Source organism: Equus quagga, chromosome 6, assembly GCF_021613505.1.
Source record: "Equus quagga isolate Etosha38 chromosome 6, UCLA_HA_Equagga_1.0, whole genome shotgun sequence".
NCBI classification, from domain to species: Eukaryota; Metazoa; Chordata; class Mammalia; order Perissodactyla; family Equidae; genus Equus; species Equus quagga.
Genome location: NC_060272.1, coordinates 80,346,845 through 80,366,241, shown reverse-complemented (window position 1 = coordinate 80,366,241; position 19,397 = coordinate 80,346,845). Strand labels below are relative to the sequence as shown.

At 38.4% G+C, this 19,397-nt stretch overlaps 1 protein-coding gene across 2 annotated transcripts in view; it reads right to left on the bottom strand.

Annotated features, from left to right (window-relative positions):
• Positions 1-588: 588 nt before the first annotated feature.
• Positions 589-19,397, bottom strand: part of XPO4 (exportin 4) — a 121,522-nt gene continuing 102,713 nt past the window's right edge. For both annotated transcript variants that reach the window (XM_046664990.1, XM_046664991.1), the window contains 8 exons: positions 15,799-15,973; positions 12,280-12,573; positions 10,201-10,381; positions 6,735-6,853; positions 5,135-5,265; positions 4,459-4,576; positions 3,721-3,813; positions 589-1,563 (listed from right to left, as the gene is read on the bottom strand). In XM_046664990.1, coding sequence (XP_046520946.1) covers positions 1,366-1,563; positions 3,721-3,813; positions 4,459-4,576; positions 5,135-5,265; positions 6,735-6,853; positions 10,201-10,381; positions 12,280-12,573; positions 15,799-15,973 — 1,309 coding nt within the window. In that variant the 3' untranslated portion in view covers positions 589-1,365. The remainder of the gene's footprint in view (positions 1,564-3,720; positions 3,814-4,458; positions 4,577-5,134; positions 5,266-6,734; positions 6,854-10,200; positions 10,382-12,279; positions 12,574-15,798; positions 15,974-19,397) is intronic.

The following is a 19,397-nucleotide window of genomic DNA, read 5'->3' as shown; positions in this document are numbered from 1 at the left end:
GTATGAATCAATAATTCACATCCTTTAAAATAGTTATTGCTTAAGCAAACCATTCAGAGTAGATTATTACTCATCAGCTACATGGCTGGATAGAAACATACTCAAAAAATTAGACTACACATGAATGAGCCTTTCATTTCCCTCATAAACCCACACAAATACATGATCAGAAGGGCATAGCAGCTAACACCCTAAACCAACTCTGAAGCATCAAGACTTGATTTCATAAATCTGCTCCTTTTTGTATTTTCTTTTTAAAATTAAGGCAATGAAATGGCTACGGTTCCTCAACTTCTTGTTACGGAACAAAAATATACACGTATTTTCCTCCTCAAGTTCAGGCATCAGAGTATGATTAAAGACCTGTATTATATGAAACCTCCAACACCAGGCTGATGTTACAAAAAGACAGTGAGGGATGGCCTGGTGGTATAGCGGTTAAGTTCATGCGCTCCACTTTGGAGGCCCGGGGTTCGCAGTTCTGATCCCTGGTGCAGACCTACACACCACTTATCAAGCCATGCTGTGGCAGGCATCCCACATACAAAATAGAGGAAGATGGGCACAGATGTTAGCTCACGGCTAATCTTCCTCAGCAAAAAGAGGAGGATTGGTGGTGGATGTTAGCTCAGGGCTAATCTTCCTCAAAAAAAAAAAGAAAAGAAAAGAAAAGAAAGAAAGAAAGAAAGCGAGAGCGTGTGCTAAAAAGAAGTGTTTTTCCTCCTGCTGAATTACAAAGCTAATCATCAAAGGGAGGAAACATTTGAAAGCACAAAACCTCTTAAGAGTTTTCAGTGTCTTTTGCATGATTCAAAACTTTTGGGGTGGCAGAGAGAGGAGCTTATTAAAATGAAGACTCCCAGGTCCAACAAACAGAAACTCTGACCCTGACAGTCTATAGTTGGGCCTAAGAATCTATTTTTTCAACCAGCTCCTCAAGCGATGCCGGTGCTCCATGGACATCATTTTGAGAAACACAGCCGAACATATGTCCATCTAATATTTAATAACAAAAATTCTAAACTTTGGCTAGCCACCTAATGTTTTGATAAAGGGGGAAAAGGCACTGAATATGTATTTCATGGTGCCCCTATCTGTTTGCACATATATGGAATTTCGTTTTGAAATTTTTAAATCATCATTCAAAATCTACAAGACATATCTGACAAATTGTGGCTAACACCTAACAGCAGAAGCTGATTCAAAGTTGACCTCTCCTGTTCCACGGCATTACACATCAAGCGTTCAGGCTCTCCAGAATCCAAGATGGCCAAAGAACTGGAGAGCAGGACAAGACTCAAGTCAACTTACAGCAATTCAGTGCACTTTGCAGAAAGGATCTAATTAAGCATAAAGTTTTGTTGTTTATTTTACACAAAGGAGACCACCGACATTTGCCATAAATTCTTCTAAACTCTTTAGGAAGGCCACCTTCTGCTTCCGATCCAGCGTGGGAGGAGTGCTGCTCGCGGTGAGCTTATTGAAGGCATCTGCTAATCTCTGGTAAATAACTGGGTCTTGCTGACTGGAGAGTAACGTTTCAACCAATTCAGAATATTCAGCCTATTGAAGAGATAAAGTATACATAAGAACACGTTATCTTCCTCAAATATCACATAAGTAGACTGTATTAGCTCCTGGATCGTGGGATTCTAAAAAGCAGGGTCTAACAGCTCTTTCTAATAGTTAACATTTGCTCAAAGTTTACTAGATTCTAGGTACAGTTCCACTCTTTCACATTAATAACTCATTTTTTATAAACAATCCTATGAGGTAGGTATTGTTTATATTCCTGTTTTACTGATAAAAGTTCTTACATACAGTGAGATTACGTAATATGTCCAAGATCACACTGCCTTTAAAAAGCAAGAATCCAAGGCTGTCTGTCTCCAGATCCTATGTGATTACCAATTTTGTCATGTTGCCTCTTCTGTTTTCAAAGTACATTATTCGTATTTATTTTGCATTTTATACATAACCTAAGTCTGCAACCTGACTTTCAGCAGTTTCCCAGAGGTTTATATAAACACTTGTCGACAGGGTCCTGAAGACAGCAGATCCCCACAAATACAGACAGGAGTTGTTTGGGAGGAGGTGGCACAGTGGGAGGAGTGTATTTCAGTCCTTTCTCAAAGTGGAAGTAGGACGCTCTGCATGTGCAAATGTAGCTCCAATCCAGCACTGTCCCTGGTGGCTGTCGCAGCAAGGGCAGAAGGAGCACAAACACAGGAATGGCGCGTGGATGTGCAGTTTTTATTTTTAATGCTCTCCATAATAAAGCCTCGCACAGAGGAGTGGGTGTGGGGTTAAGGGAAACTCAACCAGGCCAACTTTCCAAGATAAGCTCTCCTGAAAAAGAGCTGGTCTGTCACTATTTTTCATTAGCTTCTTGGGATGTCATGACAGACAAAAATAGTGAAGCCAAATGGAAAAAAGTAGTAAGGCATGGCCCCCCTGCCCGCCACCCACAAGCACAGAGCCAGGGTGGCTGCCCTAATCGCCCTATCCAAGGGACAGGCCTGCTCACAGGGGACAATTATCAACTCAAATCATTTCCCTACTTTCAAGAAATGGTAGCGCCTCTGGGACCAGACCAGCAAGATCTACTACCCAATCCCAAGTGCCTGCTCTCTTTTCTACAATGAGTGAATATGTTTTTTAAAAAGGCAATCAGAATGATGGCTTATATATGTGGGGACAAGAAGCCTATTTCCCTAGTAAACAACAAGGAAGTCAAATGACAGAGAAATGGCACCATCTGCAGAAAGTACTATCTATAGAAGAGAGCAAGACATGAAGTCCCCCAACACCTTCAGCTTGGGGTGCAGATGGTGCAGGAAGTCTGCTGAAAGGGAGTCTTTAAGTAGGATGGAAGACCTCACCAAGATGCTGTCTTTGTAAAGAAGGAAAATAAACCAAATCCTGAGCACCAGTCACAGCAAATGCTACAGCCTTCATACTTAAAATTTGAAAAAAGCAAAGCTTCTCTAGCCAATCACTTGATACTGCTGGACGTGTACATGCGCACAGGGGTCAGGGCAGCTGGGGGACTGGGAAACAGGCAGCTGACGATTCAACATGAGTCTTCTCACACAGCTGAGGGGCACCTCCTCTACTGCAGTGGGGAAGGGAGACAGGTGAGCCAGCATTAACTTTTCTTCTGTTCTATTAACCCCAAATCAGTGAGTGCATCAGAGTCTTTAAAGGCTCAAAAAAATTACACAGTTTTCTACAATATAATATGAAGCAATACACTATTTCCACACTGTAATATGAAATAATACACTGCTGTTTTCTATGCTTTCTGAAGGCAGACCCCTCTGGGTACTCAGTCTCATTCATCCTGTTCCCCTTACAAAACTGTGAGCTCCTCAAGGACAGAAACCATGGCTCCATTACTCTTCCATGTCTGATTCTTGGTTCGTAGCATGGTCGTTTAAGGATAAGCTTTAGGGCAGTGATCAATGAAAACGATGGCACATAATGGTAAAGAAGGGAAAATAAATGCTTATTAACTGAGAGAGAGCTTGTCAAATAAACACAAAATATAAAGTCAGAGCTACTGAGGAAGTGAAGAAACACAGCCTCAATGAAACAGAACTGAAGCACTGAATCACAGATTCTTTAAGAATTGGAAGTATTACTGGTCCATCATCTGTCTAAACAATGTCCCTGCTAAATGAACAAGAAGAGTCCCATGAAGAAACACACGTGTGGTACCTGATGCAAGCACACCAATGTGTAGAAAGCTTCTCCAGCCGCAGTGGTCATCTCTGTGTTGTGCTTTTGCAAAACCAGCATATCAAAAACCAGCTGAAAGTACACAATGAAACCTTTAAATAAAGATAGGTGATGATCATATAATCCTCCAGGCCCTTCCCATTCCAAAAAAGAAAAATAGGGGTAACATTTATTCTTATTTGCTAAATAAATCTGAAAATTAAAGAAAATCATTTTAAAAAACAGGATTACGTACAGATGTTATTACTTGCTGTGGTACATAAAATAATCAAATTATCAAATTCCTCATTACATTTGCCACATCAATTTTTTTCCCTGCTTTTTCTCCCCACTCCCACCCCCGTCCCGTACATAGTTGTATATTTTAGTTGCAAATCCTTCTAGTTGTGGCATGTGGGACGCCGCCTCAGCATGGCCTGATGAGTGGTGCCACGTCCATGCCCAGGATCCGAACCAGGAAACCCTGGGCCGCCAAAGCAGAGCTCGCGAACTTACCCACTCGGCCACGGGGCCGGCCCCTACCACATCAATTTTTAAGAACAGAAAATAAAAGTGGAGAAAAATGTGTCCAGGAAGTTGATCTCCAGAAAATACAGTGAACAGAAAGTAATTATTTCCTCATCTATGAAAGTGTTTCCTCATTTGAATGAAGATTTATGTGCACTGACTGTACTTATCAAAACAGACGGTTTCACACACACCACCCGAACACCTTACCTTAAGAAAGTGCCGTGTTGCTAGGAAAAGTGGTGAATCTGTTTCTTGTGCTTTTGCACACTGTTCAGCTAATGGCGTTAACGCTTCCAGGCAAAGCTGGCAAACCTCCGAACTCATTCTGATCACGAAGGTCAAAGAACAAACTAGAGTAGATATACTTGACTTACGAAAGATAAAAAAATTATAGCTATTATCAAATGGATGACTACTTCTAGAAATGAGTACAGATAAGTGAGTATATTAGTGTGCAATATGTCTTTACCGAATTATGAGAGAAAAGATTTGCAGTGTTTTTGAGATGATTCATAAGTGTTTGGGGTCTAAGACTGGAGATTTCTAGCGTGTTTCTGATTATAATGCATACAACTGAGAAAAAGTCATATTATTCTCTACCATCAGATAGCTAAGATGAGAGACTTAGCAACAGGATATGACATTACTAATTGGGGGCACTTAATGAAACAGTGACTTTGGGACCAGGGGCCAAATGCCACTGGTATCTGTGAAAGGAGGACAAAATGAAGTAAACTAATGAAGGAAACACAGAATTAGGGCAGTTACAGAGATGACTGCTTTTTTAAGAAGTAAAACTAAACCACAAAAGAAAAAATAAAATAAAAATCTTAAAAACCTTTCCCCCAGTGACAAGTAATAAAGATGTCCATTTAAAGGATATGACGTCATTCCTAGTTCTAGAGAGTACATCAGACTTTTAAAAAGATCTTCAGGAAGCTGTGGTATTTTTTCAGGAAAAATCTCACAGATAAATGTGATTAATTTGTAGTATTGATTACAAAGGGTTGGAAACTGAAAAAGAAATATTAAATATTTAGATTCCTAATGGTATCTAATTTCTATTTTCCTTAATGCAATACAATAATAACTGACAAGCTTCTAAGTATAATGATTTCTTCAAAACACATACAAGATATAGAAAACATGAAGACCTAATTAAATGTAAACATAAATTTCCATAAAGGGAATATTTTAGTAACTAATATGAAAGTAATACATAGTAGAAACAATGATCTTTTGGACAGTTAATAAAAGCTACAGCCAATTCCAGATATTCTGGTGTTTACTTTGAAAAAGTAGCCAAATCTCAAATTATTAAATGATCTGTGAATAAAACCCTTTTGTAAATGTGTTTATTTGCATTCAAGCATGTTGGAGAAATACAAGAATGTGATGCAAATTGTTAAGATTATGCATAGAACAGAGTACTCAGCCCCTCACACTTCCAAAATCTACCCTCCGGTTGGATGGTCCTGGAGAACTGAGGCAAAAAGTAGGTAGGTAATCTACAGGTTGCCTTGCTTAAGAAAACACACGTTTAATGGTTTATTTGATTAAAAAAAAACCCAAACCAAAAACCCTAAAAGCGAATCAATAGAGAGTTTATTAAACTTCCCCAGGCGAATGGTTGCTGCATGAATACCTGGCTCACGGGGCCCCAGAATCCTTTCCAGTAGAGAGGTTTCTTAAGGAGAGCAGCGTGTGGTTACATCCTGCTAGGTGAGAATCTAACAGCACCCTGACTCTCACACTCAACCTCCAAACGCTGCTCAATCTCTACTTTCTTCCCTCCTCCTACCTCTTTCTCTCTCACACTCTATCTTGTGCATGCACACACCCCTCCCTCTTCCTCTCCGTCCCTGTCTTTGTCCCCAGCCTTAACCCGCTATGTCAACTCATGAAAAGAGAGTCCCTCCTCTACGGTATACAGGGGAAGAAGAAAGGCAGCCTCCTCATCACCACACCCTCAATACTGCCGGGTGAAACCGAGCCATTATGTAGTCAGAACACAAAAATTAAAAAACTGCGTTAGTCTTGGTTTCTTACCATCCCATTTCTACAGGGAGTGGCTTAGAAAATGCCTTCTGTTGCTCAATTCCTCAACCTGAGAATGATGTTCAAAAGTATCAGAGGAATACACTTAAATATATAACTTACTTTATTCACTTAATGACAAATGATGAGTGAATCAAAACGGCTAACATTAGAACTCAGTTTCTAAAACAGCCAGGTTTTTTCTGTCACTAATGCATCAGCGAACAAAGGACTCAGGGGTAGAATTAAGTGAGGGCCTGTGTACTGAGCTACACGCACAGTGTGAATGACACGTAACAGCACTCAAACATTTTATTTTCATGTGTACTTAACAGATAAGCAGGTACTTAAACCTCTAATTAAATCAGAGGTGTATTCTTGTCTTAAACATCTTTACACTTTGAGCATGCACAGTTTTACGGTTCACATTCACTTTCTTCAATTACCTTCAGAAGGTCTTGAGACATCAATGGCAGAATTAGGTTGACTCCGTATAAAACAACATCAGCTGCCGACACAGGTCTGTTTGCCGCTTGCCCCGGCTCATGTCCTCTAAACACTTCATCTATTAAAATAAAAATAATGCAACCTTATAGTTGTAACATCAACAAACCTACCAAGTTGGATATATTCTACCTTCAGGAAAGTGAAAACGGACTCAAACCCCTAAGCCAAAATAAATCTATGAGGGGATAATAAAGACATCTGGTAAGCCTTGCCCTGGGTCATCCTTTGCATTTCATTTTTTAGGGTCTCTGAGTACTTGATGCAGATACTCTGTGTTTACATTATTATTCTACAACAATGAAAGTAAAACTACTGCTTAATCAATATTTTGAAAAGTAAAATCTACTCCACCAACACACTGGTCATACGATGAATTAAATAATTTCCACAATAATATTTATTTTATCTCTTAGGTATGTGTAATTTTTCTAAGCTGAAAAAGAATGGAGAAAAATATAGAAATTAAAACATTACATAAAAAAGAAAGTAGTTTTTAAAAAAGTTATTAATATGACAAAGGGTTATTATCCTTAATCTATAAAGAATGCATATAAATTAATAAGAATCCTAAGACCCAAACAGATAAGTGAGCAAAACCCATAAACAAACATCTAACAAAACCACAAACCCAATGAAAATCAGTTCATTCTAATCATTCGTCAAGCAATGTAAATGTTTTCAAGATACTGCTTCTGATGTATTAAATTAAAAATGACTTTTAAATGATAACATGTAAATGTTGGTGAGGACACAGTGTGATAGTTACTCTCAAAAGCAGTATATTAAGAGACTTTTGAGCATTGTATATACTAAGGATATAGTAAGAAATTCAGAGATCTATCCACAGAAGTGACGCCTGCATCACTATTTATAATAGCAAAATCATAAATGTACTGTAAATTGTAGATGTCCAATATTAGGGAAACAGGCTAAATTCCCAAATATGGAACACTGTGCAGCCGTCAAGAAGTCATGCAAAATTTTAATGAGAAGGAAAAAGCTAACAATAATGAAAAAGGCAGAATATAAAATTATACTTGAGTGTGATCGCAAAGAAAACTGTACAAAATAACCAAAAGAGAAATTACTGAAATGGAATTTATAGTTGATTCTGGATTATGTCAAAGTTTGGGTGATTGTTCTGTCTATGTACTTAAAAATTTTTCTATTAAGAGCTATTACTTTTATAACAAGAAAAAAAAAAGGTAAAACGGGGTAATAAAAAGCACTTCTCCTTGAAAACCACTTCCTCAGCCTAATTCTGAACTTCTCCCCAGGAGTGTCAGTTCTAGTTGGAAGAATCCCATTTTCCAAAGCCGGGCACTGGTGCACACAGACTCCACTCGGCGGGAAGGCTGGGCCTGCTCTGGAGCTGTGGGAGGACAGCTGTGGAGCTCACCCACAGCCGCTGGGCCTCTCAGGGCCTGTGAAGGCCGTCCCGACTTGAACACTGTGGGACCCAGCTCTCTAGTCACGAGCTCCACTAAAGATTCAAGAATGTAGCGCTGAAGCCCATTTCCAGTTATGCTTTTAATACCTCACCTAATATGTTAATTTTATTTCATAATATTTAAAATGTTCTTTATCTCACTTAGTATTTTTAAGTAATTATTCTAAAATCTAATATCTTCCTCTTTATCATCTATTTGATCAGCTAATGCTGTTTCTCTATCATTTTCTATTTTGTCTTCATTTTTCTTTCTTCTAAATTTCAACCCTACCTACCCTTATTTTAATCTTTCCCCCTTAATTTGTACTTTAAATCCTGAGCATTTTAGTTGCGATTTCTTTTCTTAATGTTTTATTATGATTTTAAGTTTTTTATTTTGAAAACCTCCCCCTCAACTGTTTATTGTTAGTTCTACAATCTGTTTTCAGAATAGCAGAGAGGGGAAAGTGCAACTTGCACCGGAAACCTGGGAGCCTAACAGGGCTTTTCCCTCCAAATGCCTTTCACAGCTCTTCCATCCCTTTCAGGATTTTTTTTCTTTTCTTTTAAGATTGGCACCTGAGCTAACCAAGTGTTGCCAATCTTTCGTTTTTTATTCTCCCCAAAGCCCCCCAGTACATAGTTGTAGATTCTAGTTGTGAGTGTCTCTGCTTGTGCTATGTGGGACACTGCCTCAGCATGGCCTCATGAGGGATGCCATGTCCACACCCAGGATCCGAACCGGTGAAACTCTGGGCCGCCGAAGCAGAGCGCACGAACCCAACACTCGGCCATGGGGCCGGCCCCCATACCTTTCAGTATTAGTTCTTAACTTTGAGTCAGACTCCTCGGGGTGCAGGCACTTAAGCTGGGGCCTTACACCCCTGCAAAGTCGAAGAGTTCCCAAGGTCCATGAATCAACTAATAGAGTATGTGAAACTCTGTGGGTTGATATAACACACAATTTTCAAGGGAAAGGCTCAGTAACTATTCCAGATTTTAAAGGCACATCTGATCTAGAAAAGGTTAAGAACTTCTGGATTAAGAAGCAACAACCTGAAGGAATCAGAAAACATGAGAATGACACTTGGATAAGAGGCTGGGCCTAGAAAAAGAGTGGCAGCTGAGGCTTTGGTATAAAAAGAATTCACTGAGAGAAAGTGTAGGACAGTGCTTTTCAAACCATTTCACCTAGGTACCCCTAGTTAACTGTGAAAGAGAGTAAACCTTCTAGACTGTGAAGCTCATGGTGCCTAGGACAGGGCAGACACTGGAAAAAACCCTTGTTCAGCAAATAAGGAAAATGAAACAAGAAAGGAAACAGAGAAAAAACAATCTCAAGTATTGGGAGTAACGAGTAAAGTGGAATGTTACAGTATCCAACTGAGAGAGAGAATCTCAAAATGAAGAAGTCAACAGTGTCCACTACCACAAATGTCTGCACAACACATGAAAGAAGATGCTAGATAGGATTCGTTTTTCTCTTAGAAGACAAGATCCCTTTTGTTTTAAGGCAAAGTTGGCAGTGGGGTAAGAGTCAGGTGAAGGAAAACTAAACAAACAAATGGAAGAACCTAATTCATTGAAGCTATTATTACTATTATTCCTAGAAGAGGAAGGGCAAGCGCAAGGGCTATTGGTCCCACTCTCACTTCAAACAAAGAGATCGACTTTCATCTACAGTCATGGGCTGCACGACCATGTTTTGGTCATATATGATGGTGATCCCAAAGGGTTAGTATCCTATAGCCCAGGTTTGTGTAATAATCTAGGTTTATGTAAATATACTTTAAGGTGTTTGCACAATGACGAAATTGCCTAACGATGCATTTCTCAGAACACACCCCGAGATTAACTGACGCATGACTGTATTTTGTGAACTGAACTTCTTCACGGGATTTCACTTAATGAAAACATTCCTTTGCTTTGATAAAAACAGTAACAACAAATTTAAAAACGATCACACCACACCTTACCTGTATCACTGAAATCTATGAATTCTTTTGATAGAAGGTTAGTAAGAAGTTCCATAATGAGAAGCAAGTCTTGGTATTGCTCTTCCTCAGCTGTAACATCTATTCTTTGCCGCCCTAAATTATTCTTAGAATATACTTGCAACAAAGTAAGGCAGGCTTCATATAAGTTCATAGCTTTGGACTGTAAGAAAGCATGCATACATTATGCTACTAGGCAGTGCCTAGCTGGGGACACATATAAATACTAAAGAAACTTAAAAACATAATCTAATAAATTCACTCAATTCTAATAATAGCTCTAATATGTTTTAAACTATAGTAAAACATTAACAAGAATGAAAAAGCATACATTAACTATTACAGACATGTTTAAAACATATAAAACAATAACAATAAAATCTGTCATCCAAGTTTTTGGTTACTTGATAATATATAATAGAAAGATGATAAGATTTTGGCCACAGAATTGCTTTACTTCTCCTGTTCAGCTTCCTGTATAAAATTTAGTATTTTAAAGTTTAAAATTGTTTTACTTGCAAAAGCACAGAGTACCAAGTAGTGGTCTTAAATATTAGAATAAACAGCACTGGCCTGCCCTCTCAGTAATGTATCTGTGACTACATTTATAGATTTATAGAATATAATCTTACTTTTAAGCAGGTTCCTTTACTCTAACAAAAAATGTTTACAAATCAGGAACCTATATTAAATGATCTGGAATAAGATATAAACTAATCTGCTAACAAATACAAATATATTCCTTAAAGGCTATTTTAAAATAGCTTTCTAAACACAACTGTGCCCCCCTTATCTAAGGAGGATACATTCCAAGACCCTCAGTGGATGCCTGAAACCACGGATAGTACTGAACCCTATACTGAATCCAATAAGGAGACAGTCGATCTGATGACAGTTGATTGATAACTGAAATGGCTCCTAGTGACTAATGGGCAGGTGGCATCTACAGTGTGGATATGCTGGACAAGGAGATGATTCATATCCTGGGCTAGACAGGGCAGGATGGGATGGTACAGTGTGAGATTTCATCACACTACTCAGAGCAGTGTGCAATTTAAAACTTATTATTTCTGGAACTTTCCATTTAACTTTTTTTTTGGGGGGGGAAGATTAGCCCTGAGCTAACTATTGCCAATCCTCCTCTTTTTGCTGAGGAAGACTGGCCCTGAGCTAACATCCATGCCCATCTTCCTCTACTTTATATGTGGGACGCCTAGCACAGCATGGCATGCCAAGTGGTGCCATGTCTGCACCCAGGATCCGAACCGGCAAACCCCAGGCGGCCGAGAAGCAGAATGTGCGAAGTTAACCACTGCGCCACCGGGCTGGCCCCTCCATTTAATATTTTTGAACTGCAGTTGGACTGCAGGTAACTGAACCGTGAAAAGTGAAACCTTGGATGAAGACAAACTATTGTAATTTAATGGGACAAAAAATACCATCTTTGCTTACTGAATATAAGAGAATTTAGTGTGTGTAAACATTCGTCTGATTTACAAACAAAGATACAAATTGTCATTTAAAATTTTAAGCCTTAGGGTTTTATGACAGAGAAATTGGTTAAAATTTTCTACCAGAATCCATTTGTTTTACCAAATATTCCTCATTTGAATAAGTTTGACTGAATAACATATGAGGCCAAAGAAATTACTATTAACTTTCTTTTTTTGGTGAGGAAGATTGGCCCTGAGCTAACATCTGTGCCAATATTCCTCCATTTTGTATGTTGGATGCTGCCACAGCATGGCTTGATAAGTGGTAGATAGGTCTGTGCCCGGGATCTGAACCCACAAATCCCAGGCTGCTGAAGCAGAGTGCCAAAACTTAACCCTTATGCCACCGGGCTGGCCCCACTATTATTAACATTTTTTAGGGCAAGAATTTATATTCATTCAACATGCCTTACTCTGAATTCAGAGTTCTTTTGAAAATAGTTTTTATGAGAAATCTTTTGGAAGCATAAAAATATTATTTCAGATAATATTCATTAAACTTGAAGTAACGTATCTATTATTTTGTTATAGCTTTAATCCTGAAGGGATAAAATTAGAAAGCGCTTACCTCACCAAGATAGCATATCTGTTTATGTGCAACTTCAACAAAAACTTCTATTATGAGATTGACAGTCTCTGGAGTATTTTTATAAACTTCCATCAATCCAATGCAATTGGTGAGGAAGTCCATTAGAAAATTAAACAGGATCGCTACGTTGTCGATCTGGGTAGCCTCGGCAATGCCACAGAGGGCCTCCAGTGTGGCAGTGATCTCCTGCTTGACCTCCTCTTGCTGGCACATCTGCTGAAAATTTTCTTGATTTATCACTCTTAAGAACCGCTGCTGAAGTGGCTGAAGAACCTATAAAAGGAAAGCATGAATTTTCTAAAAGTATTTCTAACAGTTTGATTCACATGCTTTATTTATTTCTTCAACTTTATTTCCTCAACTTGGATAAATATTCACTTTCCAAAACATTTCTACTTGTTGGAGAAAGCACAGAAAAAGAATATCTGAACTACGCATTACATCCTGCATTTTGAAGGTCATCCTAACTTCTGGCATACATAAAGAAAGAACACAAACATGAAAAGGTGCTCAACATCACTAGTCAGGAGGGAAATGCAAATTAAAAACAGAATGAAATACTATTTCACACCTGTTAGAATAGCAATCATCAAAAAAGACAAGAGATAACATAAGTGCTGGTGAGGATGTGGAGAAAAGGGAACTTCTGTGCACTGTTGATGGGATTGCAAACTGGTGCAGCCTCTATGGAAAGCAGTTCGGAGGATCCTCAAAAAATTAAAAGTAGAACTGCCATATGATCCAGCAATTCCACTTCTGGGAATAGATCCAAAGGAGACAAAAACACTAACTTGAAAGGATATCTGCACCCCATGTTCATGGCAGTATTATTATGTTAAAAAACAGACAACATACACAGAAATCGAGATATAATGACGTACACCTGAAATTTATATAATATTATAAACCAGTGTTACCTCAATCAAATAAACGAATGAATAAATAAAAAAGGAGACAACAGGGCCAAAATGGAGTCACTTATGCTAAGCTCCACCAAAACTTAACACCTAACCTAACTGCAGTTTCCACCCTCCCAGCAACCTGGAACTTCCTGGTCAGCACCTGGGGAGAATCCACCCACAGGCCCCTAACACAATGCACTCTGCACAAACAACTTCCTTTTTTCCCCTCCCTCTCTGCTTTGACAAACCTTTGCTCTTCTGCAGCTCGACAGAGTTCTCTACTTCCTAAAGGGAGTGCTGCCCAATTCATGAATCATTTAATAAAGCCAATTTGACCTTTAAATTTACTCAGTTGAATTTTTGTTATTTATCATTTACGACAGCCATGACATGGAAACAACCTAAGTTCCATCAACAGATGAATGGATAAAGAAGTTGTGGTGTATATATACGCACAATGGAATATTATTCAGCCATTAAAAAATGAGGAAATCCTGCCATTCGCGACAACATAGATGAATTGAGGGCATTATGCTAAATGAAATAAGTCAGACAGAGAAAGACAAATACTGTATGATCTTACTTATATGTGGAATCTAAAAAAACCCTGAAAATCAAAAAACAAAACCAAACTCATAGAAAAAGATTTGTGGTTACCAGAAGAAGGAGGTGGAGGGAGAGGGAATTGGAGGCACAGGGTCAAAAGGTACAAACTTCCAGTTATAAGATAAATAAGTGCTAGGGATGTAATAATGTACAACATGATGACTATAGTTAACACTGCTGTATGATCATATGAAAGCTGTTATTAACACAAGGAAAGAGAATTTTTTTTTTTTTTTGCTTTTTCTTTTTAATACATCTGTATGAGATGATGGATGCTAATTAACTTATTGTGGTAATCATTTCACGACATATGTAAGTCACGCCGTCATGCTATGGACCTTACACTTATACAGTGATGTATGTCAATTACATCTCAATAAAACTAGGGGGAAAAAAAGAAAATCATATTTATGGAAAAGCATATAAGTACACGCCATCATCTCACTTCCGAGTAATTTAGGTTCCAAAAAGAAAAAAAAAAATAACACACAAATCACACAATAAGACCTCCTGAATGTCAGTAGCAGAATTCTGCTACTATCCTCATCTCTTTCCAATTGATTACCTTTAAAAAAGGGTAAAAAATTAAGCCCCCACAGTAAGGATTAGCAAACTTTTTTCAATAAAGGGCCAGAGGGAAAATATTTTAGACTTTGTAGGACATACCATCTCTGGTCCAACTACTCAATTATGCTTGCACTGTAGTGCAGAACAAGTCACAGACAAGATGTAAACAATTGAGCAAGACTGTGTTTCAAAAACTTTATTTTACAGAACAGGGAGCAGGCCAGATTTGATCTGTGGGCTGCAGTTGGCCAACCTCTGTTCTGTAAGGTCAAGACCAAACAAAGCTCTCGCCTGTTTCTTTCCTTTCCAATTCCTCTTGGCATAGAACATAACGTCAGATAATCAGTTCTGCCCTGGGTATAAGAGTAAACATCCTTATATATGATGATAATATCTTAATTCTATTTAAAGCTATACATACAATAATACAATTATTTGAACTAGAAATACATGGTCAGCCGGGTTTTCCTTCTGGCTCTAAAGTCACAGACAACTGCTTAATTCTGTTACCATGCCCCTTCTCAGACATCAAGAGTACTCTAGTCACAAAGATTATAGGCTGGCAACCTACATACACTGGTAACTCTTGGTTCTTGATTTAAAGCTTATTAAATAAGGTAAGGTGTCTATGGTGGTTGTTATGGGCTGAATTATATCCCCCCAAAATTGATAGGTTGAAGTCCCAATCACCAGTAACTCAGAACATGGTCTTATTTGGAAATCGGGTTGTTTCAGATGTAACTAGATAAATTAAGATAAGGTCATTAGGGTGAGTCCCTAATCCAGTATGACTGGCAGGTGTCCTTACAAAAAAGGGAAATTTGGAAACAGACATACTCACATGGAGAATGTCATGGGAAGATGAAGGCAGAGATCAGAGCGATGCTTCTATAAGCCAAGGAACACCAAAGATTGCCAGCAAACCAGCAGAAGCTTGGGGAGAGGCCTGGAACAGATCCTCCCTCACAGGCTTAAAAAAGGAGCCAACCCTACCAACACCTTGATCTCAGACTTCTGGCCCACAGAACTGTAACACAATAACTTTCTGCTGGTACAGCAATTAATACAATGGCAAACTAACACAATGGCTAACATGCAACTCCTTGTTCAAGATAAGGGAACATCTCACTGATTCTTAATGGAGAATTAATACACCAGTTCAGGCTCTAATTTGCGTTGTGGAAAAATGCCTAAACGATGGAACACTTGACAACATCAACGTCATCAGAGCAGATATAGATAGATCATAGGATGATAGCTGTAAAATAGCTGTAAAGCTTCAACCTATTCATTAGAGGGAAAGATAACAGAAAAGCTAGGACTGAAAAGTTCACGTCTCCACAGACTATTTTATGACAACACACAGATAAAACAACTACAGGGTTACATGAGAGGATGCAATCAAAATAAGGGGAACTGTTACCTCTGTCCAATACTGTTGTTTGGTTTCTGTGTCCATATGTGCAAAACCTCCCAAGACAAGAGCCTTCATGAGTGTCCTCTGCACAGGACTGGACAAGAAATTCAGGGGTGGGCTTCGACTTGCAAACTGCTTGGCTAAGTTCCACCAATTTTCACACTGAATTACTAAGTTAGCCCTATGGGTAGAGATAACAAAATGTAAGATGTATTACTTACATTGGATGCATACTAAGTAAACAAAAATGGAAGGTAACTGGGTTTAATTAATTTTTAAAGAAATTTGTTTTTGAGTTAATGATAGGTTACAATCTTGCGAAATTTCAGTTGTACATTATTGTTTGCCAGTCGTGTTGTAGTTGCACCCCTTCACCCTTTGTGTCCACCCCCGACACCGCACCTTTCCCCTGGTAGCCACTAATCTGTTCTCTTTGTCCACGTGTTTAAATTCCTCATATGAGCGGAGTCATACAGAGATTGTCCTCCTCTATCTGGCTTATTTCACTTAACATAATTCCCTCATGGTCCATCCATGTTGTTGCAAATAGGACGATTTTGGGTTTTTTTTATGGCTGAGTAGTATTCCATTGTATATATATACCACTTCTTTTTTATCCAATCATCTGCTGATGGGCACTTAGGTTGCTTCCACATCTTGGCTATTGTAAATAATGCTACAATGGACATTGGGGTGCATAAGACTTTTGGAATTGCTGACTTCCAGCTCTTTGGATAGATACCCAGTAGTGGGATAGCTGGATCATATGGTAGTTCTATTATTAATTTTTTGAGGAATCTCTATACTGTTTTCCATAGTGGCTGCACCAGTGTGCATTCCCACCAACAGTGTATGAGGGTTCCTTTTTTTCCACAACCTGTCCAACATTTGTTACTATTTGTTTGGTTATTTTTGTCATTCTAATGGGTGTAAGGTGATATCTTAGTGTAGTTTTGATTTGCATTTCCCTGATGATCAGTGATGATGAACATCTTTTCATGTGCCTATTGGCCAATCATATATCTTCTTTGGAGAAATGTCTGTTCATGTCTCCTGCCCAGTTTTTGATTGGGTTGTTTAATTTTTTGTTGTTGAGTTGTGTGAGTTCTTTATATGTTATGGATATTAAGCCTTTGTCAGATATATGACTTGCAAATATTTTTTCCCAGTTAGTGGGTTGTTTTTTTGTTTAAATTCTGTTTTCCCTTGCCTTGAAGAAGCTCTTTAGTCTGATGAAGTCCCATTTGTTTATTCTTTCTATTGTTTCCCTTGTCTGAGAAGACATGGTGTCCAAAAAGATCCTTTTGATACTGATGTCGAAGAGTGTACTGCCTACATTTTCTTCTAGAAGCCTTACGGTTTCAGGTCTCACCTTTAGGTCTTTGATCAATTTTGAATTTATTTTGGTGAATGGTGAAAAAGAATGGTCAATTTTCACTCTTTTACATGTGGCTTTCCAGTTTTCCCATCACCATTTGTTGAAAAGACTTTCTTTTCTCCAGTGTAGGCCCTGAGCTCCTTTGTTGAAGATTAGCTGTCCATAGATGTGTGGTTTTATTTCTGGGCTTTCAATTCTGTTCCATTGATCTGTGCACCTGTTTTTGTACCAGTACCATGCTGTTTTGATTACTGTAGCTTTGTAGTATGCTTTGAAGTCAGGGATTGAGATGCCTCCAGCTTTGTTCTTCTTTCTCAGGATTGCTTTAGCAATTCGGGGTCTTTTGTTGCCCCATATGAATTTTAGGATTCTTTGTTCTATTTCTGTAAAGAATGTCATTGGGATTCTGACTGGGATGGCATTGAATCTGTAGATTGCTTTAGGTAGAATGGACATTTTACCTATGTTTATTCTTCTGATCCATGTACATGAAATGTCTTTCCCCCTCTTTATGTCGTCATCCATTTCTGTCAGAAAACCCTTGTAATTTTCATTGTATAAGTCTTTCACTTCCTTAGTTAAATTCACCCCGAGGTATTTTATTCTTTTTGTTGCGATTGTGAAGGGTATTGTGTTCCAGTTCTTTTTCTGTTAGTTCCTTATTAGAGTATAGAAATGCTGATTTATGTAAATTGATTTTATACCCTACAACTTTGCGGTAGTTGTTGATTACTTCTAAAAGTTTTCCAATGGATTCTGTGGGGTTTTCTAGATATAAGATCATGTTGTCTGCAAACAGCGAGAGTTTCACTTCTTCCCTCCCTATTTGGATTCCTTTCATTCCTTTTTCTTGCCTGATTGCTCTGGTCAAAACCTCCAGTGCTATGTTAAATAAGAGTGGTGATACAGGGCATCCTTGTCTCGTTCCTGTTTTCAGGGGGATGGTGCTCAGTTTTTGCCCATTGAGCATGATGTTGGCTGTGGGTTTGTCATTTATGGCCTTTATTATGTTGAGGTAGTTCCCTTCTATGCCCATTTTGTTCAGAGTTTTTATCATAAATGGCTGTTGGATCTTGTCAAATGCTTTCTCTGCATCTATTGAGATGATCATGCGGTTTTTATTCCTCAGTTTGTTGATGTGGTGTATCACGTTGATTGATTTGCAGATGTGGAACCATCCCTGTGTCCCTGGTATGAATCCCACTTGATCATGATGTATGACCCTTTTGATGAATTGCTGTATTTGGGTTGCCAAAATTTTGTTGAGAACTTTTGCATCTATGTTCATCAGTGATATTGGCCTGTAGTTCTCCTTTTTCGTGCTGTCCTTGTCAGGCTTTGGTATCAGCATGATGTTAGCCTCGTAGAATGTGTTAGGAAGTGTTCCATCCTCCCTAATTTTTTGGAATAGCTTGAAAAGGATAGGTATTGAATCCTCTCTGAAAGTTTGATAGAATTCCCCAGGAAAGCCATCTGCTCCTTGGGTTTTATTCTTTGGGATGCTTTTATGGCTGTTTCAATCTCTTTCCTTGTGATTGGTCTGTTCAAAGTGTCTGCTTCTTCTTGAGTGAGCTTTGGGAGATTGTAGGAGTCCAAGAATTTATCCATTTCCTCTAGGTTATCCATTTTGGTGGCATATAGTTTTTCATAGTATTCTTTTATAATCTGTTGTATTTCTGCGGAGTCTGTTGTTATGTCTCCTCTTTCATTTCTGATTTTGTTTATTTGAGCTTTCCCTCTTTTTTTCTTTTAAGTCTGGCTTGGGGCTTGTCAATTTTACTTATCTTCTCAAAGAACCAGCTCTTTGTTTCATTGATCCTTTCTACCGACTTTTTTGTTTCAATAGCATTTATTTCTGCTCTGATTTTTATTATTTCTCTCCTTCTGCTGACTTTGGGCTTTGTTCTTCTTTCTCTAATTCAGTTAGGTGTAGTTTAAGATTGCTTATTTGGGATTTTTCTTGTTTGTTAAGATGTGCGTATATTGCAATGAATTTTCCTCTTAATACAGCTTTTGCTGCATCCCATAGGAGTTGGTATGGCATGTTATCATTTTCATTTGCCTCCAGGTATTTTTTTATTTCTTCTTTAATTTCTTCAATGATCCATTGTTTGTTCAATAGCATATTGTTTAATCTCCACATCCTTGTGCCTTTCTCAGCTTTTTTCTTGTAATTAATTTCTAGCTTTATAGCATTATGATCGGAGGAGATGCTTGTTATTATTTC